This window comes from Hermetia illucens, chromosome 2 (genome assembly GCF_905115235.1).
Source record: "Hermetia illucens chromosome 2, iHerIll2.2.curated.20191125, whole genome shotgun sequence".
Taxonomy (NCBI): domain Eukaryota; kingdom Metazoa; phylum Arthropoda; class Insecta; order Diptera; family Stratiomyidae; genus Hermetia; species Hermetia illucens.
This window is the reverse complement of record NC_051850.1, coordinates 39034975-39060861: the sequence shown is the minus strand read 5'-3', so window position 1 is coordinate 39060861 and position 25887 is coordinate 39034975. Positions and strand designations below refer to the sequence as shown.

Here is a 25887-nt window from a genome sequence, read left to right as displayed (position 1 = left end):
TGATGTTTAGTTTTTCATTGACGAACAAATGTATAAAAATAATGGAATGATATAAAGCTACATAGAAAACAGATTCGTTTTTAGTAATTGTATGGATTAAAGGCATAATTTTTACTATTCTAAAATATTAAAACAAAAACAAGATATAAAATAACTCACCTCTAGGAGGAGGTGGATACTGGAAACTGCATATCCACTCATCTTGTACTTTCAATATTCGTCCAGTCACACGTGCATAATACTCATAATTACCACGTCCAAACAGATCACAAGTGGCAAATTGATCAATCATTTGTTTCATAATTCTCGTTGCTACCTAAACATTTGGAAGTAAAGAAAAAAGTTAAATGAATAAAACTGGCTATAACTGGCTGATCAAAAAATCATTTGTGATAAATGTGAATACGATAAATAGCTTAATTAATCTATATCCGATGTTCAAACTTATACAATATATTTTGTATATTATACTAGTATGTACATGAAATCAAAAAACAAATCATAAAATGAGGCAGCTAATTGGATTTTATATGGCATATTACGTCAAAATCGATCACATAAAAATGTAAATGAATATAATAAACAAGAAGGTAATACTTTTTTATATTTTCCATTAGCCAACATAATATAATCTTCTTCCAATAAATACTTTATGCAATCTTCAGGCCATGCATTATTCATACTCATTATGTTATATCAAATAAGAAAAACCACATTGTGATAAATAAAATAGCGCAACTTTCACTTATGACATCATCAGTTTTTCTTCGGATGCATAAACCAACCGCCAGGCCATTGTATCTAAACTTTTTGGATTAACAAGAACCACACATTGAGCAACAATGTGTTGTGCACGAGAGTGAAGAGATTGAAAATAGAGTGTTGTTACGAGAAATGTTTTATTTCAAAATTATTTCACAATGAAAACTCTGGGAACTCATTAAACTTGGTAGATGCTTTTATCGGTGACTAGACGTTCTACGGCTTTGCATCCAAAAACCAATGCAAAATTTACGTACTTTGGCAACCAAAAATCATGAACAATAGTTTCTGCTCATAAAAACCTGGTTTATGGCGGATTTCGCGGACAACGATTTTGAATCGAGAACAGAAATTATTCCAATTTAGCGAGGAACACCTGATGGTGATGTACACGCTATTGTTTGACTTATTGGCAACTCATCTACAGCTTCTGGGAACCGTGACCCAAATACATTGCGCTATACCAGATGAAACGATTGCTTTTGAAATATAGCTCCTCGAGCACAAATAGTCCAAGCTAAACATAGTTAGAAAGTAAACTTTTTTAGCACCGTTACCAAAAAGTCTAGACACAGACGCATAATCTTTGGAAACTACCCTTCAGTATTCAGCATGATCAGCAAGTCACTAGCCTTATGGGAAACTGGTTTCCATTTCAATCAACCAGACAGCTTGACGTCTGCAGACCCAATCAATCATGGGTGCAAAATGTCCATAAAATCAAAATCAACTTATACAGCAATCGCTTCTTTTGATTGCATGAAAGAAAATAAGTTAAAAGCCAAACATTTCAAGCAGATTAAGACCGCCGTCATTATATAATACACAAAAGATCATATTGAATTTCATTTTATTGATGATAGTAGGATGCTGCAAGTTTACATATCTCTTCTTCACGGGATCATCAAACAAATGCATGGATCTTCCGTTGAACTTATCATCAATATTCGTATAATATTGGCCAAGAAGCCAACTTATTCATGGGAAAGCAACAAACTGAGATAATCTTCCTAAAGATTATGGGGCAAACGCTATACGAGTTTACACTTTGAGTAATCATCTTGAAGACTTCTTGGTACATATATCCGTATAGCTGATCTTGTGAATGTTACTTTGCTCTCTTTATATTTTTCTTGAGTAAATATGGTCGTGTACAAATGTCTATGGAAGACTAGAAGAGGAAATGCGATTTGGAAATGCAAGAAAAAACTATTGAAATTATTTTGGACGTGGAAAGCTGAATTGGATTTGTGAATTGAATGTCTAGCCAATAGGAGGAGCCCTAATCTGAACTGAAATCTGAAAAATAAAGTCAGTTTTTTAAATTTGGTGCATCCCTCCCCTCAAGGTTCTTTGGCTATCAAATAAATGTTCAAACCGTTATACATAGTTTTGATCGAGACATTACCGAACTCCACATAACTTCCACGCTTTCATCGGGCGAGAAATCAATGTTATGGAAATAGAAATCTACTCATAGGTCGGTTTTAGCAAGTTGTGATGGAATAGATACAATGCAATAACAGCTTAAGAGCAGCAAAGGTTTGTGTATCGTACTCAAAGATATTGAACCTGAAGTTGATCTCAATGAAATAAAAGAGGGACTCACTCAGTTAAGATATATGGTAAAATCAGTTAATGCCATTATGAACCGAAACAAAATTCCGCAACCTTTTTTTGCAAAGCTGAATCCAAAGGCCACAAAACAATCTTCGCTACCTATTGCACAAACTATCAGAATTATAACTAGACCAAATCATATTTTTTGAGTACTTTAACATAGATTTGAAAGGTTTTCAGTTAAAATATCTCATAATGTTTGGTTAGTCTGCGAATTTGTAGAACGCTGCCTCGCTGGAGTTTCCAAATGACCTGAAAGATGCAGCTCCCAATTCTTGAAACAAAAAAATGGAGTAGTTTCCTTCTAGGTAAACTTAAAAACTGGAGGAAATTCAACAATGAAGTCTATCCGTTGGGTGGCAACATAATTACCTGACACTCGCCTTTTTACCTCAGAAAGCAGGCTTACCTTAAACCCACTGAAACGAAAGCCAGCGGCGGATTATTGTCAACTCAAACACCATTCTCCGCAGGTAACCACTAAGGATTTCGCTATATCTGCAGATGTGATCAGGTCATGTTACTGAAATGTGCAAATAACTTTCACTTTGCGAAAAGACAATTGCGCTTAAGTGAAAATCAATCACATCGCTATACCCCAATCAGATGACTTTATATAATTAAGAATAAACCTCAATAGAAGTTTCACCTGAAAGCGGCACATATAGGCGAAAAACTAGGAACTTAAACTAAACTTCAACAACTTTTGGTGGTTATGTGTAACGTCAGTGAATATAGCTAAGTACTCAATTCTAAAATGCCCACTCAGGATAACAGCGAAAAGATAGATAGAATAGTTCCAGTCGGCTCACACCGCATCAGTTGCTGCCTTCGTCTTTGCACCAAACCTGGAGTCACCTGCAGAGCCGATCTTCAATTTGATCAGATTTTCTCTCTGCGGCAAGGGATGCAAAAACTGTTGGAATATAGACATCAGTTGCACCATCTCTTCATCGACTTCAAAGCCAGCATAGCATATCATAGCCAGGGTAAAACTGTACATGGCCATGAGAGAATTCGGTATCCCGACGAAATTGGTAAGACTGACTAGGCTGACCCAATGTGCCAGATAAAAGCATCAGGATCACTCTCAAGATCATTCGACATCAACAACGGTCTACGAAAATGGAGTGCCCAATCATGCGTCCTCTTTCATCTGGCCCTGAAGAAAGTGATCCGTGATGCTGAGTTAAATGCAACAGGTACGATCCTCTTTAAATCCATCCAACTACTGGCCTATGCTGACGATATTGACATCATGGGAAGAACCAACCGAGACGTACAAACTGCCTTCATCTAGATCGAGCAGGCGGCGCGAGATCTTGGGCTGCACATCAATGAAGGCAAGACAAAGTATATGATGGCAAAGTCAGCACCGGAAACCAACCAACCAATAAATCAAACCGCACTGGTCAAACGGGAAGAATAAAGATAGGAGAATGCAACTTTGAGACCGTTGATAATTTCTCCTATCTAGGGTTGAAAATCACAACCGGTAACAGCTACGATGATGAAATCCGCGCACGGTTGTTGTCAGCCAACAGAGCCTATTTCAGCTTACAAAAACTCAAAAGGGTCAAAGCTCTTACTGTATAAGACAATGATCTTGCCAATCCTCATGTATTCCTCGGAAACTTGGGTTGTTAGCAAGAAAAATTATGAACTCTTGGCCGCCTTCGAGAGAAGAATCCTCCGAAGAATTTTTGGCCCCCTACATGAGGATGGACGGTTCCGTAGCTTACATAACGACGAAATCTATGAGCGATACCATGACCGTCAGGTTGTGGATAAAATCCGGCTCAATAGGTTACAGTGGGCGGATCATTTAATCCGTATGGATGAGGATGATCCAGCCCGGAAAGTCTGTAAGGGCAATATCTATGGCAGAAAAGGAAGACGAGCCAGACCCTGCCTGAGATGGAGCGATGATGTAGGTCAGGACGTGACAGCTTTTAGGGATATCGAATTGGTGGACCTCGGCAAAACCGCGATGTCTGGAGTTCCTTATTAAGGCAGGCTTAGATCGGATACCGGTTGTTGCGCCGTTGATGATAAAGAATAAGTATTCGCATTCGGAAATAGACAAAAAATTCAAAATTATTTAGTCAACTGTTTGCATAACATCGAAAACTATCAGTTTTCGGAGCTTTACAATCAATATCGTATACAAAAAAAAAATGGTTGCAGCAAGGCGAAGATCTTCGAAAGGACAAAAAGGAAAATGATAAAATTGGCTACACAAGGCTATAAGAAAAGCCTGCAAAGGAAATTGTAGAAGACTTGAATGGTACAGAGCGAATATTTCCCTTCAAATCGTTGAATTGATATTTGCAGAGAAAAAATTAAGACATACGCTCAAGCAGAGGCTGGTTGGTGCTCAACTACATCATACATACACATAAAACGATTGAGATAAGGTTAGCATTCAAAATAATTATCCTCTCGAAGAACCGATCACACTAAGGAACCCATTATCATCCCATAAAATCTTCCGATCATAAATCACATTGAAAACTGTTGGTCATATCTATAATATCAAATGTAAGAACGCCAAAATAATACAATTGGTTTGTAAAGATTTTTCGTGGGACAATCAAAATGAACAGTTTCAAGCTTAACCTTCAAATTTTTGGAAAAGTAGAAAATTTTTTGTCTAGATGTGACGAAAGGAACATTCCACGGTTGAGGAGTGAAAATTATTCCAAAAACTGCGAAAAAATGATAAATCATTGTGACATTTTTAGATAGACCATTACATTTTACCTAAAATTCGACAAAATTTGCACTACAAAGCAAACACTTAGAAAGTCATGGAAATCCAACCTCATTCTTGATTAACGCTTTGTGACGATTTGTAAGCAAGCTCCTTCCAAGCCATCAAAGCGATTACCCTAAAAATCGGAAACGTCTTCCACGATTCGGCACATATCCCGAAAAAATTCACTCATATGAAAAAAAAATTAAGAATTGGCTAAACTTCGCAAAGGCTCACATCAACTGAATTGATACCGAAGGGGAACAAAAAATGGCGTGACATACTATGGAGCGACGAAACGAAAGTTATTTTTTTTGAAAACAACTGCGGAAGAAATGATCAATGACCAAAAGACAGTTACACGTAATTTTTTCAAAAAAGAAAAAGTATGGAATGGTAAAGATCCTATTTTCTAATAAGCGATAAAATGACTTAAGAGAATACAAGGCCATTATGGAAAAGATAATGCTTCCATATTCCGAAGAGAACATACCTTCTTTGTAGCACCAAGTATTGGAAATGCACGCTGCACTTCAGAGTTGAGTTTCGTAGATCCAGATTGGGTTTTTGACGGCTTGATGGAACAGCCGTTCCAGTTGGGAGTTTTTATTTAGAAGTCAATACATACTGGTTACAGAAATTTTTTATGCAACCTGAGGATCGGATTGTCAGTTGATAGATCGGAAGTATATATGAAGTAGAGTCGATCCAAGGACGCCCTTGGTTGTTGCTATCACGGACATGAAGCCATTGTATTTCACCCTGAATTTGCGCTTCAAAAGAAAAGATTCTAAAATTTCATGTAACCGCACTGGACGCATCTTTTTCATTGTAAAAATCAAGAAGACCGCTGAGAAATACTTTCTATCCTCTACCCGCACGATTGTATCATGCTTCTCTGAAGAGCCGGACTGGTTCTGAGGAATCACTTTCTTTTCCATTAGATATGGTGTGTTTTTTTATACTAGTAGTTATTCTAACACCTTTGAGAGGATTGGTAGCAACCTGTGGATAATAGACGAGACGTGGAATTGCATTGAGTATGTGGATCACTTGGGTAATTGCGATCTCCGGAAGTTCCTTTAACATTTTTTCTGTGATAAGTTTATGCTCTGGGGCTTTCTTTGGGCCCCTCTGCTCTTGAATGACTCGAAATGAGAAGCTTCTTTTTCAAGTAACCATAGATAATTTTATAAGTTTTATCTCCATCTACAGTAAATGGGGGTGGAATACATTTTCCAGGTGTCTTGCAAATGTCGCTCTGATCTTAACGACGATTAGCATTGAACAGATTTCTTGATGTTCTTTGTTGGAGTTGAAAAGTCGGTTGAAGTAGGAGGCGATAGGCCTTGTAGATAGCTTGGTAGCTCCTATTTTCGCTGATTCTTGAGGGCTTCATGAAGCAATCGACTCGCTCTTTTGTTTTAGGTCTGAAGATGCGCCCGCCATTCTTTTCTCGTCTGCATTTTATTTGGGCCAGGTGTAGTATTCTACCTTCTTATATTTTGAAGAGAGTGTTGGTGTGCGCTTATGTACGGTCGGAAACTCAACCAGTTTGTTAATTTTAGTTTCCCACTTCTATTATGTAGTGGCCGCGACGGGAGCGGAATCTCATTCGCCTCTTTCTGAATTAATTTGCTCAAATAATACATTGCATTATGTGCAATTACCGTAATGTTACTCTAATCTTGGCAGAGGGGAATGATTTGCCGTATCCGTAGTCGCACGCGCATATTGCTACAACATGGACTTTCGGAGTTTAACAGAGTTCAAGGCGAGCATAGCGGCATGGGGAACGGTTCTTGGTTGAACCGCTATGCAACGGCCGGTGAGACGAGGAGAAAGGTTGGAATTGCCACCTGAGACAGCCGTGAAGTCCGAGGGAACGATCGAGGAATTTGTCTGGAGCATCTGGTGGTATCGGGCAGCCCCTGTCCTGACTTTCGAAGCCGATCTTTCCCACATCGACACAGCCAGGAGCGTAAAGGGATACGTTGGAGCAAAGCAAGTTGCTGATTGTTTTAAAGGCGCCGATTTAGTTGTTATCGCAGCGGGCGTGCCACGTAAACCTGGAATGACCTGAGATGATTTGTTCAACACCAATGCTGGTATCTTTCGCGATTTGACTTCCGCCATTGCGGACAATTCTCCAAAGGCTTTAATTGCGATTATTACATATCCTGTGAACTCGTGTGTACCAATGGCCGCAGATGTTCTAAAATCCAAAGGAAAGTACTATCCCCGTCGTCTCTTCGGTGTTTCAACTTTGGATATTGTCTGTGCTCGTTAATTTCTTTCTGATTCATGCAAAGTTGATGTGAATATCGTTGATAATTCGGTGATTGGTGGACGTTCTGGTGTTACAATTATTCCGGTGATATCACAATGCAAACCAAAAATGTCGTTTTTGCAGCCCGGTCTTGAGAAAATACAGAGCGCATCCAAGAAGCTGGCACAGAAGGTGTGAAAAGTAAGGCTGGAGCGAGATCCGTGCGAAATTTTATTGGGGACATCCTCTCGATCACGGCACTCGGGTCCGGAGACTCACTAGTATTAGCTCGCGTTCTGGTTTTCATCGTTAGGCCGTCGCGAATTTCTTTGTTTGCAGTCCATTTTGAAATCTGGTGCGGACCCACGCATAGGTATAGACACGTTAATTTTGTATTAATGAGACGTGAGGGGTCAAAGCAACCCCCACCCCCCTCCACATTCCCGAGCCTTGCTAGCACAGAGGCGTTCAAGAACGTGTCGACCGAGTATTTTGATGGAGCTTCAGCCTTTGCGGGCGGACCTTCACGGTCAATTTCGCCAACATTTTAGATTTCTGGGACAGCTCTTCCCTCTAGGTCGTTCTTGGCCAATTATGACGATCTTCTGATCTTCCTATTTCCCTTAAGTTCATTACAATTGCTCAATGCTTATCTTGAAATTGAAAATTTAACATAGAACAACGTAGATTATGAGTTTTTTTGAAATTTTATGCTTTAAACAAAAATCGGAATATTCAACCGAATCTTGAAAACTAAACAAAGCATCAAAATTTAATTTTTCATTATGTTTTCGGCTATTTTTTTAAAATCCGTCATAAGACCGCTGCGGCACAAAAACTGGAATTATGCCGATAAATTTAATGTTTCTAGCGCCTTCATGAAGCAAAAAAACCTAATGGAAAAAAAGGCGAAATTGTTCATTTACCTTCGTTGAATTTTTCTTTCGATAGCGCATTTGTCATTTAGTCAAGTAACATAGCGTGTTGCCGATTTATTAGTTCCAAAAACGCGAATACACTGCAGCAAAAAATGAGGCAGACCAATGTTCCGAAGCTAATAAACAACTTTAGTTCGCGCTCTCTTGTAAAATTACTTCCGCAGAAGCAAACAAGGCAAACACATCAAATATCTCTCCCGTAAAGACCGATAACGCTAAGTCATATTTGGTAAATAGTCGTAAACTGTCTGAATGTTCATTATGCCGTTTTATCGATATAAGAGCATCTGCTCAGCATCGGCCTTCAAATCCATTTTTGGCAATATCTTAAATTGATCTGATACATAATCGAGTCGACAAAAACTGGCTGATATTCCACTGATTTCTCCTTGGAAACCAATGTTATGTCCAGCAATCGAATTGGTTTGCTTTTGTATTCGATTCTTGTCAGCACCAAGCTCCACTTCGACATGATGATTGAATATTTCAAGCAACCACAGTAGACTTTTAAGAAAGTCACGAATGCAAGCAGACAATATTATCTAAGTAGGATAAGACCGCATCCAAGTTTCCTTCCCGATCTTATCCTCATATAGTTCTGTCCCTACGTTTGTTTAAACGTTGTATGCTTGGTACTCCCATAGCATTATTTGTTTTGATAAATGATAATAATAACGAATAAAAATAGGCCATGCTGACTTCTTGCACATTTGAAACGGATCACACCCATCAAATGCGTCCTTAAATGTTCACTTTGGTCAAATATCTTGAATACTTTCCTTTCTTCATAAATGCACCTGTCGATTCCCGATTTCATTTTAATGTCATCGTTAAAACACTTCGCTATTTTAAGCAGATGATGGTGTAGTCAATCATTTTCTGCGTAGATTTTTGGAAAGATTGATGATTTCACTGTCCGTTTTAATTTCAGTATCCACATTGTTGAACATAGTTCTTAAAGGTGTGAACAGTTTGTTTCAAATATAGCACCATATTGTTCTGCTTATGGTTCGTGCGCTATGGAATCTGAATCTAGAGTATCCATTCCGTAGCTTTGTCGTATTATTTTAATAAATATTAAGACAATACATTCTTCTAGGATCTTTTTCAGAGTTGAAGAAATTGCTCCCTAATGGAAAATAAATAAATTTTCACAGCGCTTCCATATGGGCCCTTATCAAATCGTTTAAATTTAGATGATATGTTTTTCTATCTGAAGAGGCAAATGGAGATTGTTGATTCTATTAGTAGAAAAACTAATATCTTATACTTTACTTGAAAGTCAGTTAGTGATTAGCGTCTGTTTGTGCTCATTTCCTGATTTGCAATAGACTCTTGCTGTCCTTAACCATCTTGATACGGCTTCTAAATTGATTCACCCATCGACGTGGTCTTTAATTACACAATCTAGGCAACTTTTAAAAATGTATCTACTCTCATGTCATGATTCTCTACGTATTTGATTGCTCTAAGTTTTTTCATAATGCGAAGCTTTAATTTCGGGAATCATTTGCTTCTCATTAGTTTGTTTTCTCCCTCGACGATTACCTACCTTGTCGTGGTGAAGTAGCTCAGTAAGGAAGATCCTCTAGGAACAACTGAAGCCAAGTGGTAATCAAAACCCCACGCCAGTTGTGACTACCGTGCCGAGGGCTGAATAGTCATAAAGGATAAGATGTAGCCATAAACGGTGAACTCTCGGTACCAGGCGACCCCCAGTTTCAACTAGCCTTGTCTCGACAAAAAAGCTCTGCCGAAATCGACTTACTTTTCCCGAAAAAATTGAGGCCATGGCAGCCAATTATGAGAAAACAAAAACAAAAAACCTTTAAAAAACTACAATTAAATTTGACCTCTACGCCACCTACGGACAAGCCGCCTCCGGGCAAATCACAACCCAAGGCCTAGGAGTCGAAGGGAAAGGGTCGTTCGGGCCACCTGTGGCTAAGAGGAAACCGAAGCGGTCCTCGGACGATCCCAACTCTTCGACACAAAAGACAGCAAAGAGAGCTCGATCAGAAACGGCTAAGCCTTCATTTCCAGCCAAGGCTATCGAAGCCGATGGATGGGTCTTGTATGACGACTCTAATTCATCCGGCTACGATACTGAGTAGTGTGAAAAGCTTAGGAGGAAGCTCCTCTTAACTGTAAGGACGGCATCCTCGCAAGGCATTAAACTTTTCTTTGAAACGGTAGGTGTATACTATAAAATGTCACAGCTAAATTTTTCGACGTAGACACGACCGTGGCTCAGGCAGCACTGCTCCCCCCTCAACGATGTGTGGGAGGATTTAAGGACAATAAATAAAGGATTTTTTGGTCAAAAACTCGACTAATGTCATTATCTGAGCACCGTATTCTCTAGATTTGGCTCCGTGTGACTCTTTCCTGTTCCCCAGACTCAAGTTGCCACTATGAGGAACGAAATTTGCGACGACTGAAGTCATAAGAAAAACTTCGCTGTGGGAGCTGAAAGCCATACTTAAACAGGCCTACGAAAAGTGTATCGAAAATTGGATTTTGCGTTAGCATCAATCTATAGCTTCACAAAGTGAGTATTTTGAAGGGGATAAAAAAAAATCGTTAAAATTTAAAATTTTGCGTTATTTTACACACTTCGGTTATTTTTCAAAACTTAAGGTATTTCTTTGAAATAATAAAAACTTGTTTTTCTTATTCGCTAATGTTGACTTATTGGTCTTGTAACCAACGAGTAGTTCCCGAAATATCGACGAATAGGAAAAACAAATTTTTATTATTTCAAATAATTTAATCGCTATAAATACCGCATAATTACACTCAGATAAGGTATTTGTGTTTCCTTGGTTGAAAAGAAAAACAATTAAAAAAAAACTGTTTTTCCGATATTAACGACGGAAAATGCATTGCCGCGATGGTTGGATTTGAAAACAACCGAAGCGAAATGGTTTAATCGAGGGAACCTCGGTATTTTTCGCTGGCTTACCTATTTTGATCGTCGAATGGCACACATATTTGATTGAAATGAGACGCGCTTTTATTCATAAGTTGATCTGCCTTAGAAGCTAATCGATTTCGTCCAAGGCAGAGGTAATTCATCAGATGCTGCCTCACTTCTGTCCTGTGAGCAATGTGACGAAAAGTGACGAGAGCTGTTAATCGCTCCATTTATATATAACCGTAAACTCAACATGAGTGCGAAATATATGAACGGAACCGTCAGTCAATTTTTGCAAATAACTTTTAATTTTAATAATTAATTAATATTTTTCTTTTGAAGCTTTCATTTTATCCCCCTCTATATCTATAGCACTAACCCTATTACATTTGACACATAATGCTAGAAAGTGGTATTCATTGCAATATTGTTTCAAAATCCGTCATTTAACATTCATTTACTACCCCAGAAGATATCCTGCTAATACTGACTTCAATGTACCTTGAACTTAAGATTTCGATTTATTGACATTAGATCGACGTTATCAGTCGTTGTTTTTTACTTTCAATCAAATAAATACCAAATCAAGCATCTTCTAAATATTTTTCGTCTGTAATATTTCTGAACATTCCCCTGTAATATAATTTCCTGGACTGTATTATGTGGTTCTATCTTCTTCGTTAAAAATAACGACGCAAGACAGCTTGCAACCTAAAAGAGGTGCTAGTACGATGGGATAGTCCACCAACGCCTGCTGGTAGCTTAGTCCGCGACTTCAAAATCTAGTAAATCGAAGGAATGAAAATGCAAGCAGAAATAATGATACAATATTTTTTGGAATGAACTTATTCATTCTCGTGAGCTGAAGATTTTGTAAACCTACAACTTCCAATGCAGCCTCATCAAAAAAAGATATAGATGTATCTACTCATGTCAATTAAGCTAAGCAAAAAAGCTAAAAGATAAGCTAAATTTTTAAGCCCAAATTAAAACTGTTTAAGATATATTATTTATGTACATAATTATTGCTTTTCAGTCGATCTAAAGTTTCTAGATCATTCAATGAAAATTTAGCTACAAATTTGAAACGGTAACTCATAAAATCAAATTCAACAAAAACTTACATTAACTTCCGCCTTCATTGGACGAATTGAATTAGAGAGAAGCGCATAAAATAATGTTTAAAACGTGTTAGGTGATGTGAATTATACAAAATTACATTTAGGTTTATATCTAGTTAATTTTTTGTATCCAAAATGTATTAGTAATACAAATGTTAGGCGCAGAAAACCTAAGACGAAAGTATCTTGCCTACTCGTAGTGTATAAAAACATCTAATATACATAGAAATGTGTAAGAACAATTGCTGTGAAAGCTCTAGGAGAAAACATGGAGATTTGAATGTGTTCTTCTATTGACCTGCAAGACCGGTTGGAAGAATGCAGTATAGTTTTATAGCCATGTAATACGTAATCATCGCAATCATGACTATAAATTTTCTATAACATTAACTTGAACTTGAATCCAATTACAACATAAAATGATAGCAACCATATATCCAAATAGAAGAACACAGTATCACTATTATAAATTCACTAAATTAAGTTTTCACAGAATTTAAAAAATAAACGGAAAGAACAAAAAATGTGAAGCGTATGAAATACTACAAATTATTGAGGCTAAATCTAGGTTGAATTGCTGTTCTCCTTGACTGAACTTACACATTATGAATCAGATAAAATATGAATGTATCTATTGACGATATAAAATTAGTTCATTATCCCCCAAAACATTCAGCCCGTTCGGAAATTTGTGAAAGCAATTTCCGGACCCCAAAATCAAGTTACCTAATTTCGTAGAACTTGGAAAGAGTTCGTGTTCCAAAGTTATTCTTAAACCGCGTTCATTTAATAAAACACTGTTACGTGTAATATTTATGAAGTAATTCTCCGAATATGTACAATATTTTTCCAATCGAGCGTGTAGTAATTGTGCGGGTGATAGCGATGATGGTCCGTAATGTAACCTCCACGATAAGCAAAATTATGTGGTTGAGTATGCAATTTTATAAGAGTCAATACTCAGTAGCCTTTGATTTGATGGATCACGGGCTAATTTCAGGGCGTTGACTCCCATTCTACTGCCCAGGTTAATGATGTCGGCTACATTTTTGTGAATACAATATTGCCAAAAATCAACTATATGAATATAAGTTTAATTTATGGATGACCATATGCTCATTAGTTTGAAGAGGTTTAAGGCAAGATGAATAGCTGAAAAAACTTTTTTCTTCAGAAATTTAAGACCAGGCATAATATTGCCGCTCGTGCTGTTGGCTGACAGGTACGTAAACGATCAATTAAAATAAATATATGAATCAGATAAATGCATTTTATTGTATCATTCCCGTAATCACTGATAACATGTTTGTCTAACGTAGCTATTTGATATGCGAAATTACATGAAAAAAGGAAGATACTGAAATGAACCCATGAACACACATGGAGCATCTGAAAGATTTCTGATTACGAGGGCTAGATGAAAGATAAGAGTAAACAATTGAGAAGCCGCGAGTTGGGCATTCCAGGTTAGAGACGTTTTGTGGTTTCTTAGGTATGAAGTTTCTGGTATACGGCTTAAGTTCTATTCATACGATCCAGCAGCTAGCGTGTCCAGCACTGAACGTGTCACATACAAAAGATTAATCCATACATTTACTATGACAGTATTTATATGATTCAGCCGCAGGTGTTCCGCATCCGCACAGACATAGCACAGATCAGAATCCTTGCACAGAATATTCTTCCCGTGCTGGAAGGTGTCCCAGTAGGGAAATGGATGGAAGAAGCATGCGCACGAGTGTTTTATCAAGGTTTTGTGTTAAACAAAATCTTATTAGAATCGAGTCGATGTCTGTCTGTCACACCCGACTTATTTGGGAACGGCTGGGCCGATCGGCACGAAAATTGGTGAGAGCATGTGATCTGTTGTTCCCTTTACATACAGCAATTTTGTGTTAAGTTCAAAACGTGGCCATGTGGGGTACCAAATGAAAGTGCTCAATTAGTACTTTTCGAAACTATTTAATATCGGGTGAAACGTAGGGGAGTGGGGGCTCAAAACATAACCCCCAAAAAGTGTAACGTCTCGTTCTCAGAACATATCCAACTGAAAAATCTGAAAAAAATCGCAGTGATGCATTTCTACGAAATCTAGGCCTCAAAATACATCCGATTCCGATATCTTCGCAAATAAAGCTAATAATAGCATATTTCCACATTTTAGAAATTTACTCGGCAACCCCTCTTATCTTCATCCCAGAAGTACAAAATTCGGTATGAGAATAAGGGATAACATAATGCACAACTTGGTCAAATTTGAAGGAAATCCAATTATTATCAACAAAGTTATGCTTTTGTGCACGTAGTAAATCGGAAATATGGGTACGATCAATTTATATACGTGCATATATATGTACAGTATTCGGAAATAGGCAGTTTGTTTGTTTAGGGTGAGGATAATATCTATGGCTGTAATATGTACGTGTGTCTTGTAGTTTGGAAAAATAGCTTCATATCTTCTACCAAACAGATGTATGGGGACCCGAGAATCGGAAGACATTGTAAGAACTAGATTAATTACTCTCAGTAACTCATCCAATGCTCTGTGCCCCACGCATCCGTTGTCATTGTTTGCAGGTTCATTACACTAGCCACAGACGTGCGACCAAGTTGTTGGTTGTAGCAAGATCACTAGTCTGTGGGCAAATTGGGGTTGCTACAACTTGATGGCCCAACAGTATTAAATCGGCTCAACATTTTTGGCGCTTGCCGCAAAATCCAAACCTTCACAAACGTGCGAGATGAATTGCAACTCGCTTGCAACTGCAATGTAGAATGAACATTCCACATTGACGAAGTTCGTTCCAAATCGGCAAATTTCATTCACAAACTTTATTTCACACCGCCTCTTCATCTCGGACACACATTCGAGGAAGTTTAGTATATCCTTTCTAGACCACTCACACATTTCTTTTAAAAAGACCCAGGTTCGATCGCCTCCAGTGCACAAACGAGACAGAATGTCCACAAACAGGTTAATGCGTCGCAAGCGCTGGCGGCAAATTCGTTTTGATGTGCACCAAAAAACCGACAATCGATCAGATCGGCGGCAAGCGCTAGCGAACCTACACATAAACACCCTATCCACGCGTTTGCGTTTACGACGATTTGTTGAGACTTTGGTAAGTGTGTGGACGCGTCAGATTGCCTACAAGCGATAACAAACCTACACCTAACCTATCCACACGTTTGTGTTTGCGACTGTTTGTTAAGGTTTGGAAAACATGTGGATACGCCTTTAAAAGTAAAGACTTGTACTGTTTATTCCGCTGCTTTCTATCTCATGTAGCGGATTCACAAGGTTTCCATACAAGTGGAAGCAAGGACTCTGCAGAAATTATAGAAGCAGCGATGAATAAACAAATGGGGATCGTCAAGAAACTCGGATTTACTCCGTTTGAGTGCGTCGATATCCGAGATGATTGATTTTCCTTTTGGAGGAGCCGCATCCGGATGTTATGCCGAGGAGCCATTTCATCCACGAAAGGTGGAACTTTACCGGATTCTATACAATTGAGCCCCGTATCACTGAATGAGAAGCCGACCATAACCGTCGTTCGACAACTGAAATCCAACTGCTCCAACGGCAGGCTCTGTGCTCGAACAACATGCCATCAATGATGAGACGGTGAAAGCTGCAAAGATCCGCAAAGCTCTCATCATTTTCGTTGCTGATTTGTATTTAGATTTATAGGTTATTGTCCATTTGAGCCTATGCATCTGTCTACAATTGGAGTTAAGCTCGCTCATTCTTCTTAACATACCCCATCCACGCGAGTTTGATGTCAAGTGCTATACCTAGGCATTTTACTTCATATCCCTGTGACATGGCCCGCATTGATTTTTGGTCCTTAAATACCTGTGCTATCTGCAAATGCATAGCTTCGGCATGATTTGAAAAGTCATTGGTGTACAAAAGCTATAAAACGCCTGCTGCAATTTCTTCAGTGCCTCTTGTTCGAACTGTCTTTCATATTTCACCCTGAAAATATGTTCGAAGAAATAGGACTTTTTGAAGTTTTAGTAGCCTTGATGTCACACTTTGTCAATCCTTGGGCAATATAAAGGAAAATGGCTAACCATACTTGCCTATTATCTATAGAAATTTCCATTTAAAATTTCTTTCTAAAATTGCTGAAATGCATTGCTGAAAGCATTTCGCCGTAGCTGGAAGTAGTGATATCAGCCGATATGAATTAACTTCACCTGATCGTTTTCCTTGTTCAAGGATCATCATTTTCATTGTAGGAAAATTAATTATCTGCAGCAGCGTTACCAGGCTTTCATTTGTTTTTCGAGATTTGTACTCAATTTGATGGAAACTGATTGGTTGTAGTGGCAGGCGATTGATTCGCTTTTTGGATGTAAAATACTCGGTCTCTAAGAATTTCGAGGTGGAGGAAGCGTCTGGGACTGGTCGACCAGAAAAATTCGACGAAATTTTGCAGAAAATTAATGGCTCGATAAGAGAGTGCCACATATTTTAAGGATAAAATTTACTATACCGAATTCCCGCATGAAATCAACTGGTGCAGTCCCAAAATAGCCAATTGTGGAAATAATTATCATTGCAAATAAGAAGTGAATTATGTAAGGCAATGTCGAGCGAAAACGAAGAACATTCTACCGTCAGGTGTCTGTATCTTCGTAAAATCAGGTGAGATCCTCAAAATAAGAATCATTTCAATTTCTGTTAGAATCTAGTTGCCACGATTTTTATAGTAGTTAAAAGTGTATAAAATGGGAAGTTCCAAGAAGTAAGATATCCAGAGATAAAGAATTTATAGTTCTCTTTTCGTATTTACGAGAAGCTCAAAATGCAGACGATAAAAAGTTATCTTAGACCCTTACTGGCAAATTTCACCATAAAAATATACAATGGGTTCCGAGTAAATCACACGATTAGGCAAACAAATAGACAAACGCTGATACTTAAGAAAATGCTTTTTTCTAGCGTACAATTCTTCTGCAGCAAATACCAACCTAAAACCTATAATTGTAGTCTGAACCGTATTTATCTATTATTACAATTCCGTTCACGAATTCCTCCTAAAATGATTTTTTAGGACATCAATTGTCGTTTCTCTTTTTCTGATGACATTGCCAGTAAACAGCAATCATCTACGTTATTTCTAGCATCTAGTTATGACCTCAAACAAGAAATATTGGTCCCAATGAAAATTCACGCCCTACATTTCTCAAATAAGAAAGTTTCACCATTGTGTATGTTGTTTATACTCGTAATTACGATAGTCGAGATTAGATAAAACGTGTCCCATGATATTTGAAGTGAAATGCACACCATTGAAATTATCAAAAATAATAAGTTCTTGATAACGCGATTTGGGAAACCTCAACGCCTCCTTTATATTTTCTATATGCACTGAGCCGTTAGTTAAACGACACTTTATTTATATTTGATATCAATTTGAAAAAAAGTTGGCCTAATTTAAAACTTATCGGTCAAATATACGCCATGCTGTTGGCGTACGCCTGAATCGTAAATGGATTGATATCTTATAGTCTCATAAGTCCCATGTTTTTAAAAATAAATGTATAGTGAAACCTGACGAAAATCTTTAAAAAATGAATTGCCAAAGAAATATTATTCGCATCCTCATATTAACCTGAAAATATCTGTTTTTGTTAAATTAATGAATGCATCTTACGAACATTTGAACGTTTTCAATTTATCTGAATTAATGAATAACTACAGACATCATTCTAATTCTAGAGGCAGCCTCGAATTTTTCTTTAAGGTCACAAATAACAAATATCATTATGAACCACAATTTCAACAGTTTAACAATTATTAGAAAATTTAGGGAAGACACGACCGAGGAATAGCCCAATCAAAATACTGAAAACCATGTTTTAATTGGATTTGAATCTTTTGCTTGGTACAATGTATGCATATAATATACACACATAACACTTAAATTCGCTTGCCGTTATTTATAATTGGAGAAATTCAATCAAAGTGATTTCTCCAAAGCCTGATCAATCCAAAAATTCACGATTTGTGTCAACGCAACATGCAAACTCATCCTCCACAATGATTCAACGAAGTTGAATGTATTTGACAAAGATCGGCTTGAAAGAAGTATCTGAAAACGTGACGACACAGTAAACCCAAGTATTGTTCCAAAGAATATGATCTTAATAGAACATAGACGCGGATGAGGTCAAATACGACATGCCAGTCTGCTGTGTTGCTATAGCCTTCATTATAAGTTATTTGGAGAACTGTTCGGTAGGACTCAGTTAAAAGAGATGACCTATTTAGTCTATTTTGTCAATGGATGGATCAAGCATTAAATTTTCAATATCATGAGTTTGAAGTTTTGATGTCGCTATGGAATGTCAGTGATGACTAAATGAGGATTAATTTAGAGATGAGGTTAGCAGAAGAAATATTAAAAGAAATGTTTGGCCAATAGCGAGAACTTTTCTAAATTTTAATTTGAAGATGGTTCATGAGTTAAGCAAGCCCTAAGGGAGCGTAGAAGCTGTTTTTTCTATAATACATGTTGAAAATACTGGCAAAGTTGAAAAGGTGCATGCAACAGAGGGGTAGGCAATGATCAAATATCTATCATAGTTTTCTGCAAAGCGATGCATATTTGGATCACATAATAAAAATAGAAAATAGAAACATAGAATGCACCAGTCATGACTAGTGAATTAATATAAATTTTAATTAAATATTCGTACACAGTTGAATTAAAAAACCTGGATTTATAATCTATATAACGACAGTTGTGGATACAACTCGACTGAATAGACTGTAATGAGCGGGCCACCTAATCCGTGTGGGTGAGGATAATCCAGCATAGAAGGTATATAGGGGCAATATATATGGTGAAATACAAGACGTGACAAAGCCCTTCCTCAGATAGAGCGCAAAATCCATCCAAAAATTCCTTACTACAACAGGCCTAGCCTGGACACCGGTTGTGGTGAAGTTGATAATTATGATTAAGATCGAGCGCGAACAACCCCGAAGAGGGGCTCTGAGTTGCCATCGTTCGTCTAACTTTCAGTACATAGCTACCTTAACACCACCACTTGATGCTACTAGGAGGCAGAGCAGGAGGGAAAGTCGACCGGGACCGTGAACTTTCCTCACTTCCTGAACCGAGTGTTAAGAACGATCGGGAACAAACGAAATGTCGACTCTACCACGGACTTATTATCGTCAAGTGTCGGCTTATAAGGCCAATGAAGGCGAAGTGCAACGCACAGCATCTTCATCTAAAGCATAGTTGAAGTGCAATATTTCTCAAATATCATAATCGTACAAGACTTGCATACCTTATATAAAAACCATTGGTTATTGGTGTGAAAATTAGTGATTTTAAAAGACCACATATGCATAGTGATTTTAAAAGACCACTGGACGGCACTACAACACACAGAAAGATAAGGAGATCACAGGCGCATTGATTTTGTAATGGGCATGGATCCACATCCAAGGCTCTCGAAGTCCGTGGAAGACAGATTCGGCAACGTACAAGCCAGAGCTGAACGTTCCCGTTACGATCCCTAAGAGGTACATCAAATCCATTGCCAGACTTGAGAAAAGAACTCATCAAAACTAGTATGAGAGAAGCGTTCGAAGAAAACTCTTCCATCAGTACACCAAAAAAGGGTGAAATAGCACGGCGGGAGCCAGATTTGACAAAATGATGAAGAACAACAAGGACATTCTCAAACCAAGTCCGAATTAGCTGTTCGGTAGAATCAGTACAAAGAGGCCCATGAGGCTAGTTCATTAAAACGATCATCATAAAGATGCTTTTGCGAATAGACTAAGTTGCGTGCGCCCCGAAGCAACGTCGTGTCCGCTTTGTGGATTAACGGCGAACGAAGTTCGGGGATCAGTCGCCGAAACCCCTAGGTTTCATCTGGGGGCGGAGTGATGTGGCGCGGCAGGATTCGCAGCATTTGAAATTTATTTCGAATGTTGCGAGTGCGAGCGAATAGATGGCGCGGATCTATCCACTTTGCGTAGCACGCCACGGGAGTGGAAGATCGGAGTAAAGTGTGCCATGAGTTTAAAAAAGGAATTAAAAAAATATTCCTGATGTCAATTGAAAATTTTGTTAAGAGAGTTGAAAAATAGAATTAGAAAGTTTTGTTATAAATAAATAAAATGAAAAGTTAAAATGTAATAACCAAAATATAAATGTTGTTGAAACTATAAGTTAAATATACTAATTTTGAACAACTAAAAATAATAAATACTAATCAAGTTTTGTCAACTTAAAGTTCGTGCGATAAGTTACATTTGGGATTTTCACCACAACGTATTCATAATAAAGCCAATTTTAATGTATATATTCATCGCCTGGTGGCCGAGAGTGAACTTTCCTAACAACAGGATGCTGCACAGATCCAGACGCGATTATCTAAGTATTACTGGAACGATGAGTACTACGCGCACCGTACCTGGGTAATACATCAGATTTGTCTTTGAGAAGACATACTCTGGCATAGCCACTAAAAGAAATGAATGGTCGGCAATAGAAACCAGTCTTTTGGGATTGCAGACTTAACAATCTTCATCAAACCAGTCATGGAAGGACGTACAATTCAGGCGTTTTCTCTAGACTTCCATATTTCAAGCGGAGATATATGCGATTTTATTGACAACATAAGAATGTTTGCGGCAAAAATCTCGAGGTGGCATCATTCAAATCTCTTCTGACAGTCGAGCGACGTTATCAGCACCAGATAATAACACTCATTTAGGGTGGAGTTACTGCTGAAACTTGGCCAACTGTAGAAAATATTCCTGATGTAGATGCCAGGGCACTCGAAGATCGCTGGTAATGAGAAACGTGACAAACAAGCTCACCAAGAGTTTGATTTGACAATGGAGCCATCATTTGAAGTCAGACCATCCTAGATCCAGTCTGCTCTAAAGGATGAAGTTGCAAAGGTTCAAGCAGCGGACGAGAGAAATTTTAATTCCTGAACTTAGGGCCTCTAGAGCGACATTACTGTGCCTTAACAGGGCGACATGAAAACTACCTCATGAAAAAGAATGGGGTGGCGATCTCGGTTATATGTAGCTAATATGAGGAAAAGAAGAATCCCCATTATATCCGCTATTATATATAAATGAGAACCCAACAGCTAACCGGCCTCCTCAGTACTTAGATTAAGACATCTTGAAAGGAATTCAAGGAGCTCGAAAAATGTAAATATCTAGCAGTACATGAAGCCCATAGGACCACTGCATTGGTTTTAAAAAAAAATAACTTCAATTTCGTCCTAGATAGAGACAACAGCATCATTGCTGATTTTCGAAAAGCATGACTGCGAGTGGTAACTCGATGTTTGTTACTTCCAACAGAGGGATTACTGGTTCCGCATTCAATTGATGTCGAACCCGAACATTTCTCTCAAAGCTGTTCTTCCAATTTTCATTAGATTACCACCATAAAAGAAGTGAAAGGCATCCTAGAACATGATGAAAACTGGAAAAAAACACTGGTATTAGTGTACTGGAAGAGAAGAGATATTGATTTATAAATTAATTTTATGCGTTCGAAGTTTTTTTGATAGAATGATACGGTACACCAACTTGTGAATCTAGTTTTGCCTATAAATTATTCGTCCCTGGACACCCGTAATTATAACAAAATAAATAAAATAATAATAATAATTATGTATGTATGTTATCACAATCTCGGCAGATGCCGGATTTTACCTAATACGAGCACTAAGTGCCAAGCATTTAGGCTCGGACGATCCTACCTACTTAAAAACTAAAGGGGCACTGGTGGTGGTGGCCGGTGGTAGGTCAGTGGGAGAATCCGTCGAGTACCCCCCGCAACATCGAGCACGTATGCAGAATGGTGTACTTCTGCATGGTTTGAACCAGACTGTGCGAAAGTCCCAGGACATCAAGGGAAGCCGTGAGGGATTTAGGTACAATACCTGTAGCTGACAATATTATGGGAACTACAACCACCCGCTCGAGACGCCAAATTTCTTTGATTTCAAGAGCCAATGGCTCATAGTTCACCTTCTTCTCCACGTATTTCCGTTCAATGTTGCTATTATGGGGGATAGCAACATCAATAATATACGCGGGGCGACCTGTCTTGTCAACTAACAGTACGTCAGGCTTGTTGTGTGCGGTATGGCGATCAGTCAGAACTTGCCGGTCCCAATACATGCTGTAAGCAGAACTATCAAGTACTGCTTGCGGCTCATATCGGTAAACCGGACATGTTCCCGTGATCAGCCCATGCTTATATGCAAGGTTTTGATGGATAACCTTACATACAGCATTATGCCTGGTGATGTATTGCACCGGTGCCATAACAGTACAGCCAGAAATGAGATGGTCCAACGTCTCTAACGCCGAACCACACATTCTGCACTGGTCGTTCTCCACCCGTTCTTTCATGATGAGCTTTTTATAAGCTCGGGTAGCGACCACGCCATCCTGAATGGCACACATGAACCCCTCCGTCTCAGCAAAGAGCTCCCCAGCACACAGCCACCTGTTCGACAGATGCAAATCGACAAATGGCTGCCAAAGATAATTCACGTGTTTACCGTGCATTGCCTTCGACTTCCATTCCTCGATCCGCTCCTGGTCCGACTTCACCCCACTCAGAGGATTGAAAGATCGATCCTTCAAGTTAAGTGGAGTCAGTCCACAGTCTGCCTTACAGACAGCCGCATGCAAGGGGCTCGCCTGCTCTTTACTGTAAAAATAAGCGCGCAGCGAGTCGACTTGGCGATGATGTTGTGCCGCCACGTCAACCACGCCCCTACCTCCGATGTCACGAGGCAGGTTCATCCGCTCCACGGCAGACTTTGGGTGATGCATTCGGAATTTGGACATAATTGTCCGTATCCGCCGCTGGACGTTTTCCAGGTCGGTCTTCGTCCACGGCAATATTCCGAATGCATAAGCCAGTGAAGGGATAGCGAATACATTCAACGCGCTCATTTTATTCTTCCCCGAGAGATGCGATTTCAGCACCAGCTTCACACGTCGCAGGAATTCGGACAGCAGAGCTTCCTTCAGATCACCAACTCGAGCATGGGTTCCTTGCAGAATTCCTAGGTACTTGTAGAAGTCTGTCTCGGTCATAGCTTCGATGTGGAGGTCACCAATGCTATGTCCGGCATGCGGCTCGTGATGACCTTTGCGAATGGCTTGGATTCGACATTTGTCTAATCCAAACTCCATCCGAATATCACGGCTGAACATGTCTATTATTCGCAACAGACTTCTAAGATGGTTGTCAGTACCAGCATACAGCTTGATGTCATCTAGGTACATCAAGTGTGTCAGTTCGCACTTAGCACGTAGGCCATATTTTATTGCAAAACCATGCCCTCTAGCATCATTCAGTAGCCATGAAAGGGGGTTCAGTGCCATACAAAACCAAAGGGGACTCAATGAATCCCCCTGGAAGATGCCCCTCCGAATACGGATGGGCTCTGAGGTATTAGCACCCTCAGATGTACGGACTGATAAGGTGGTATGCCACCCTTCCATGACTGTCGCCAAAAACTTTATTAGTTTCGGATCAATGCGATACAGATGTAGGATGTCGATTAGCCAGGTATGCGGAACGCTATCAAAAGCCTTGGCATAATCGATATAGCAACTGAAGAGGTTTCTTTGGCCTCTAGTTGCTTGTCCTACAACTACCGAGTCGATAATGAGTTGCTCTTTGCAACCCCTTGACCCAACTCGGCAGCCCTTCTGCTCCTCGGACAGAATGTTGTTGGTCTCGAGGTGCGCATTGATCCTTCCACTAATAATGGACGTGATGAATTTGTAGAGGGTTGGTAAGCAAGTGATCGGTCTTGTGTCTGCGGGGTCCTGCACCGTGTCCTTCTTAGGGATAAGGTAGGTAATCCCCGCAGTGAGGAAAGGTGGAAATTCCTCCGGCCGACTCATGACCTCATTTATACTGCGTGCCAACCGACTGTGTACGCTGGTAAATTTCTTATACCAGAAATTCTGCACCCGATCCAGACCTGGGCCCCTCCAGTTCTTCGAGCTGTTTATGGCTCGTCGAACTTCCTCTTCGGTAACATCCGCGAAATTCATGCCAGGTGTATTGACATGGCGGGTGCCTTCGGCGGTGATCCACTCAGCATGCTGGGCAGGTAACCCCCAAAGTCCACCCCAATACTCTTTCGCTTCCGTCACCGAGAACTGTATTGTCTGGGCGCTCTGTTGGGATTCGTTGAGAGATCTGAAAAAGCTCCGCTGGTTCCTCGCGTATGTTGCATTCTGGACACGTCTGGAATAACTTTCGCCATACCGCCGTAACCGACTGCATATGACAGAAAGTTTCTGTTTTAGTGTGTCCAGAATTTCAACAACGGGTGTCTCACAGGGGATGGCATAGTTCCGGTAAACCCTCTGCACTTTGTTTCTCACCCGTCGGCTGGCATTGCCAGTGCTGATCTGAATCAGTCTAGCAATGTCCTGCCTTAGTGAGTCCCGCCGACGTTCCAGACGAATTTTCCATGGTGGATCTCTTTTGTCACTCAAACCAATAACACGAAAGCGAATCTTCTGACCGTGCAATCTGATAGCCGCAACTGCACCACAATACACAAGTGATTGTAGTTGCAGCAGCGACATATCAGCACACAGTCGAGATGCAATCTCATCATTGATTTGAGATAGAATTCCCGGAGTTGCTGGAGATGCATAGAGCCTGGGAATGCCTGGTCTATGCAAAGGATCCATATCCGAGAATTCTATACACGCTCTTTGGAATTCGTCCCGAACCTCAGCGGAAACCTTAGCTGGACGGTGGAGAAGAGTGCTTCGGCGAGTACTGAACCTGTTGCCTGCAGTGCGTCATGATGTTGTTGATGCCGCCGCCTCTGCCCCCATCGACTCTCGGTCACCAGTTTCCCCGATGACTTCAAGTCGAACACGTTCCCTGATGGTGGCCGGGATTGTGTCGCTGCGAGTAATAAAGCGGTACTGGTCTGCGACTCGCTGCACAGTCACGTGCGCGAATTGCGGGAAACGCTCGACGAATCTCTGGTGCAACAGGGGGCGGTAAGATGTTGTACCCGCCCCCGCCATTATTTCGTAGTAGGAGCGGATGATGAAGAGGTTCATTTCTTCAGTCCATTTCATCCGCTTCCTACGCGAACCCGCTGAAGTGGTCGCCACAGGTTGTGGCGAAACAGCTGCAGCAGGCGGAGCTGTGCTCCTGGTCGTCGTGGCGCCTAGACGTCGAACCGCCCCACGACTAGCGGTTTCGACGCCGTGCTGTCCATTACGAGAGCCCGACCCAGTCACCAAGTCAGACGACTCCCGCCGGTTATCCGTACCGGACCTTAAATTTCTCCTTCTTCTCATTTTTGGTGGTGCATTTTATCCCTAGCTGCCAGGTGTATTATGTATCATATGTATGTATGTATAATATTATGTACTATATTGAATTATATTTACGAAGATCAATTTATATAAAGTGACCAAACTTCTGCGGAAGTTT

The 25887-nt window shown here is 39.7% G+C and overlaps 1 protein-coding gene across 7 annotated transcripts in view; it reads right to left on the bottom strand.

Annotated features, from left to right (window-relative positions):
* Positions 1 to 25887, bottom strand: part of LOC119649201 (rho GTPase-activating protein 20) — a 115791-nt gene that overhangs the window by 26228 nt on the left and 63676 nt on the right. For all 7 annotated transcript variants that reach the window (XM_038051246.1, XM_038051247.1, XM_038051248.1 and 4 more), the window contains exon 3: positions 160 to 316. In XM_038051246.1, coding sequence (XP_037907174.1) covers positions 160 to 316 — 157 coding nt within the window. The remainder of the gene's footprint in view (positions 1 to 159; positions 317 to 25887) is intronic.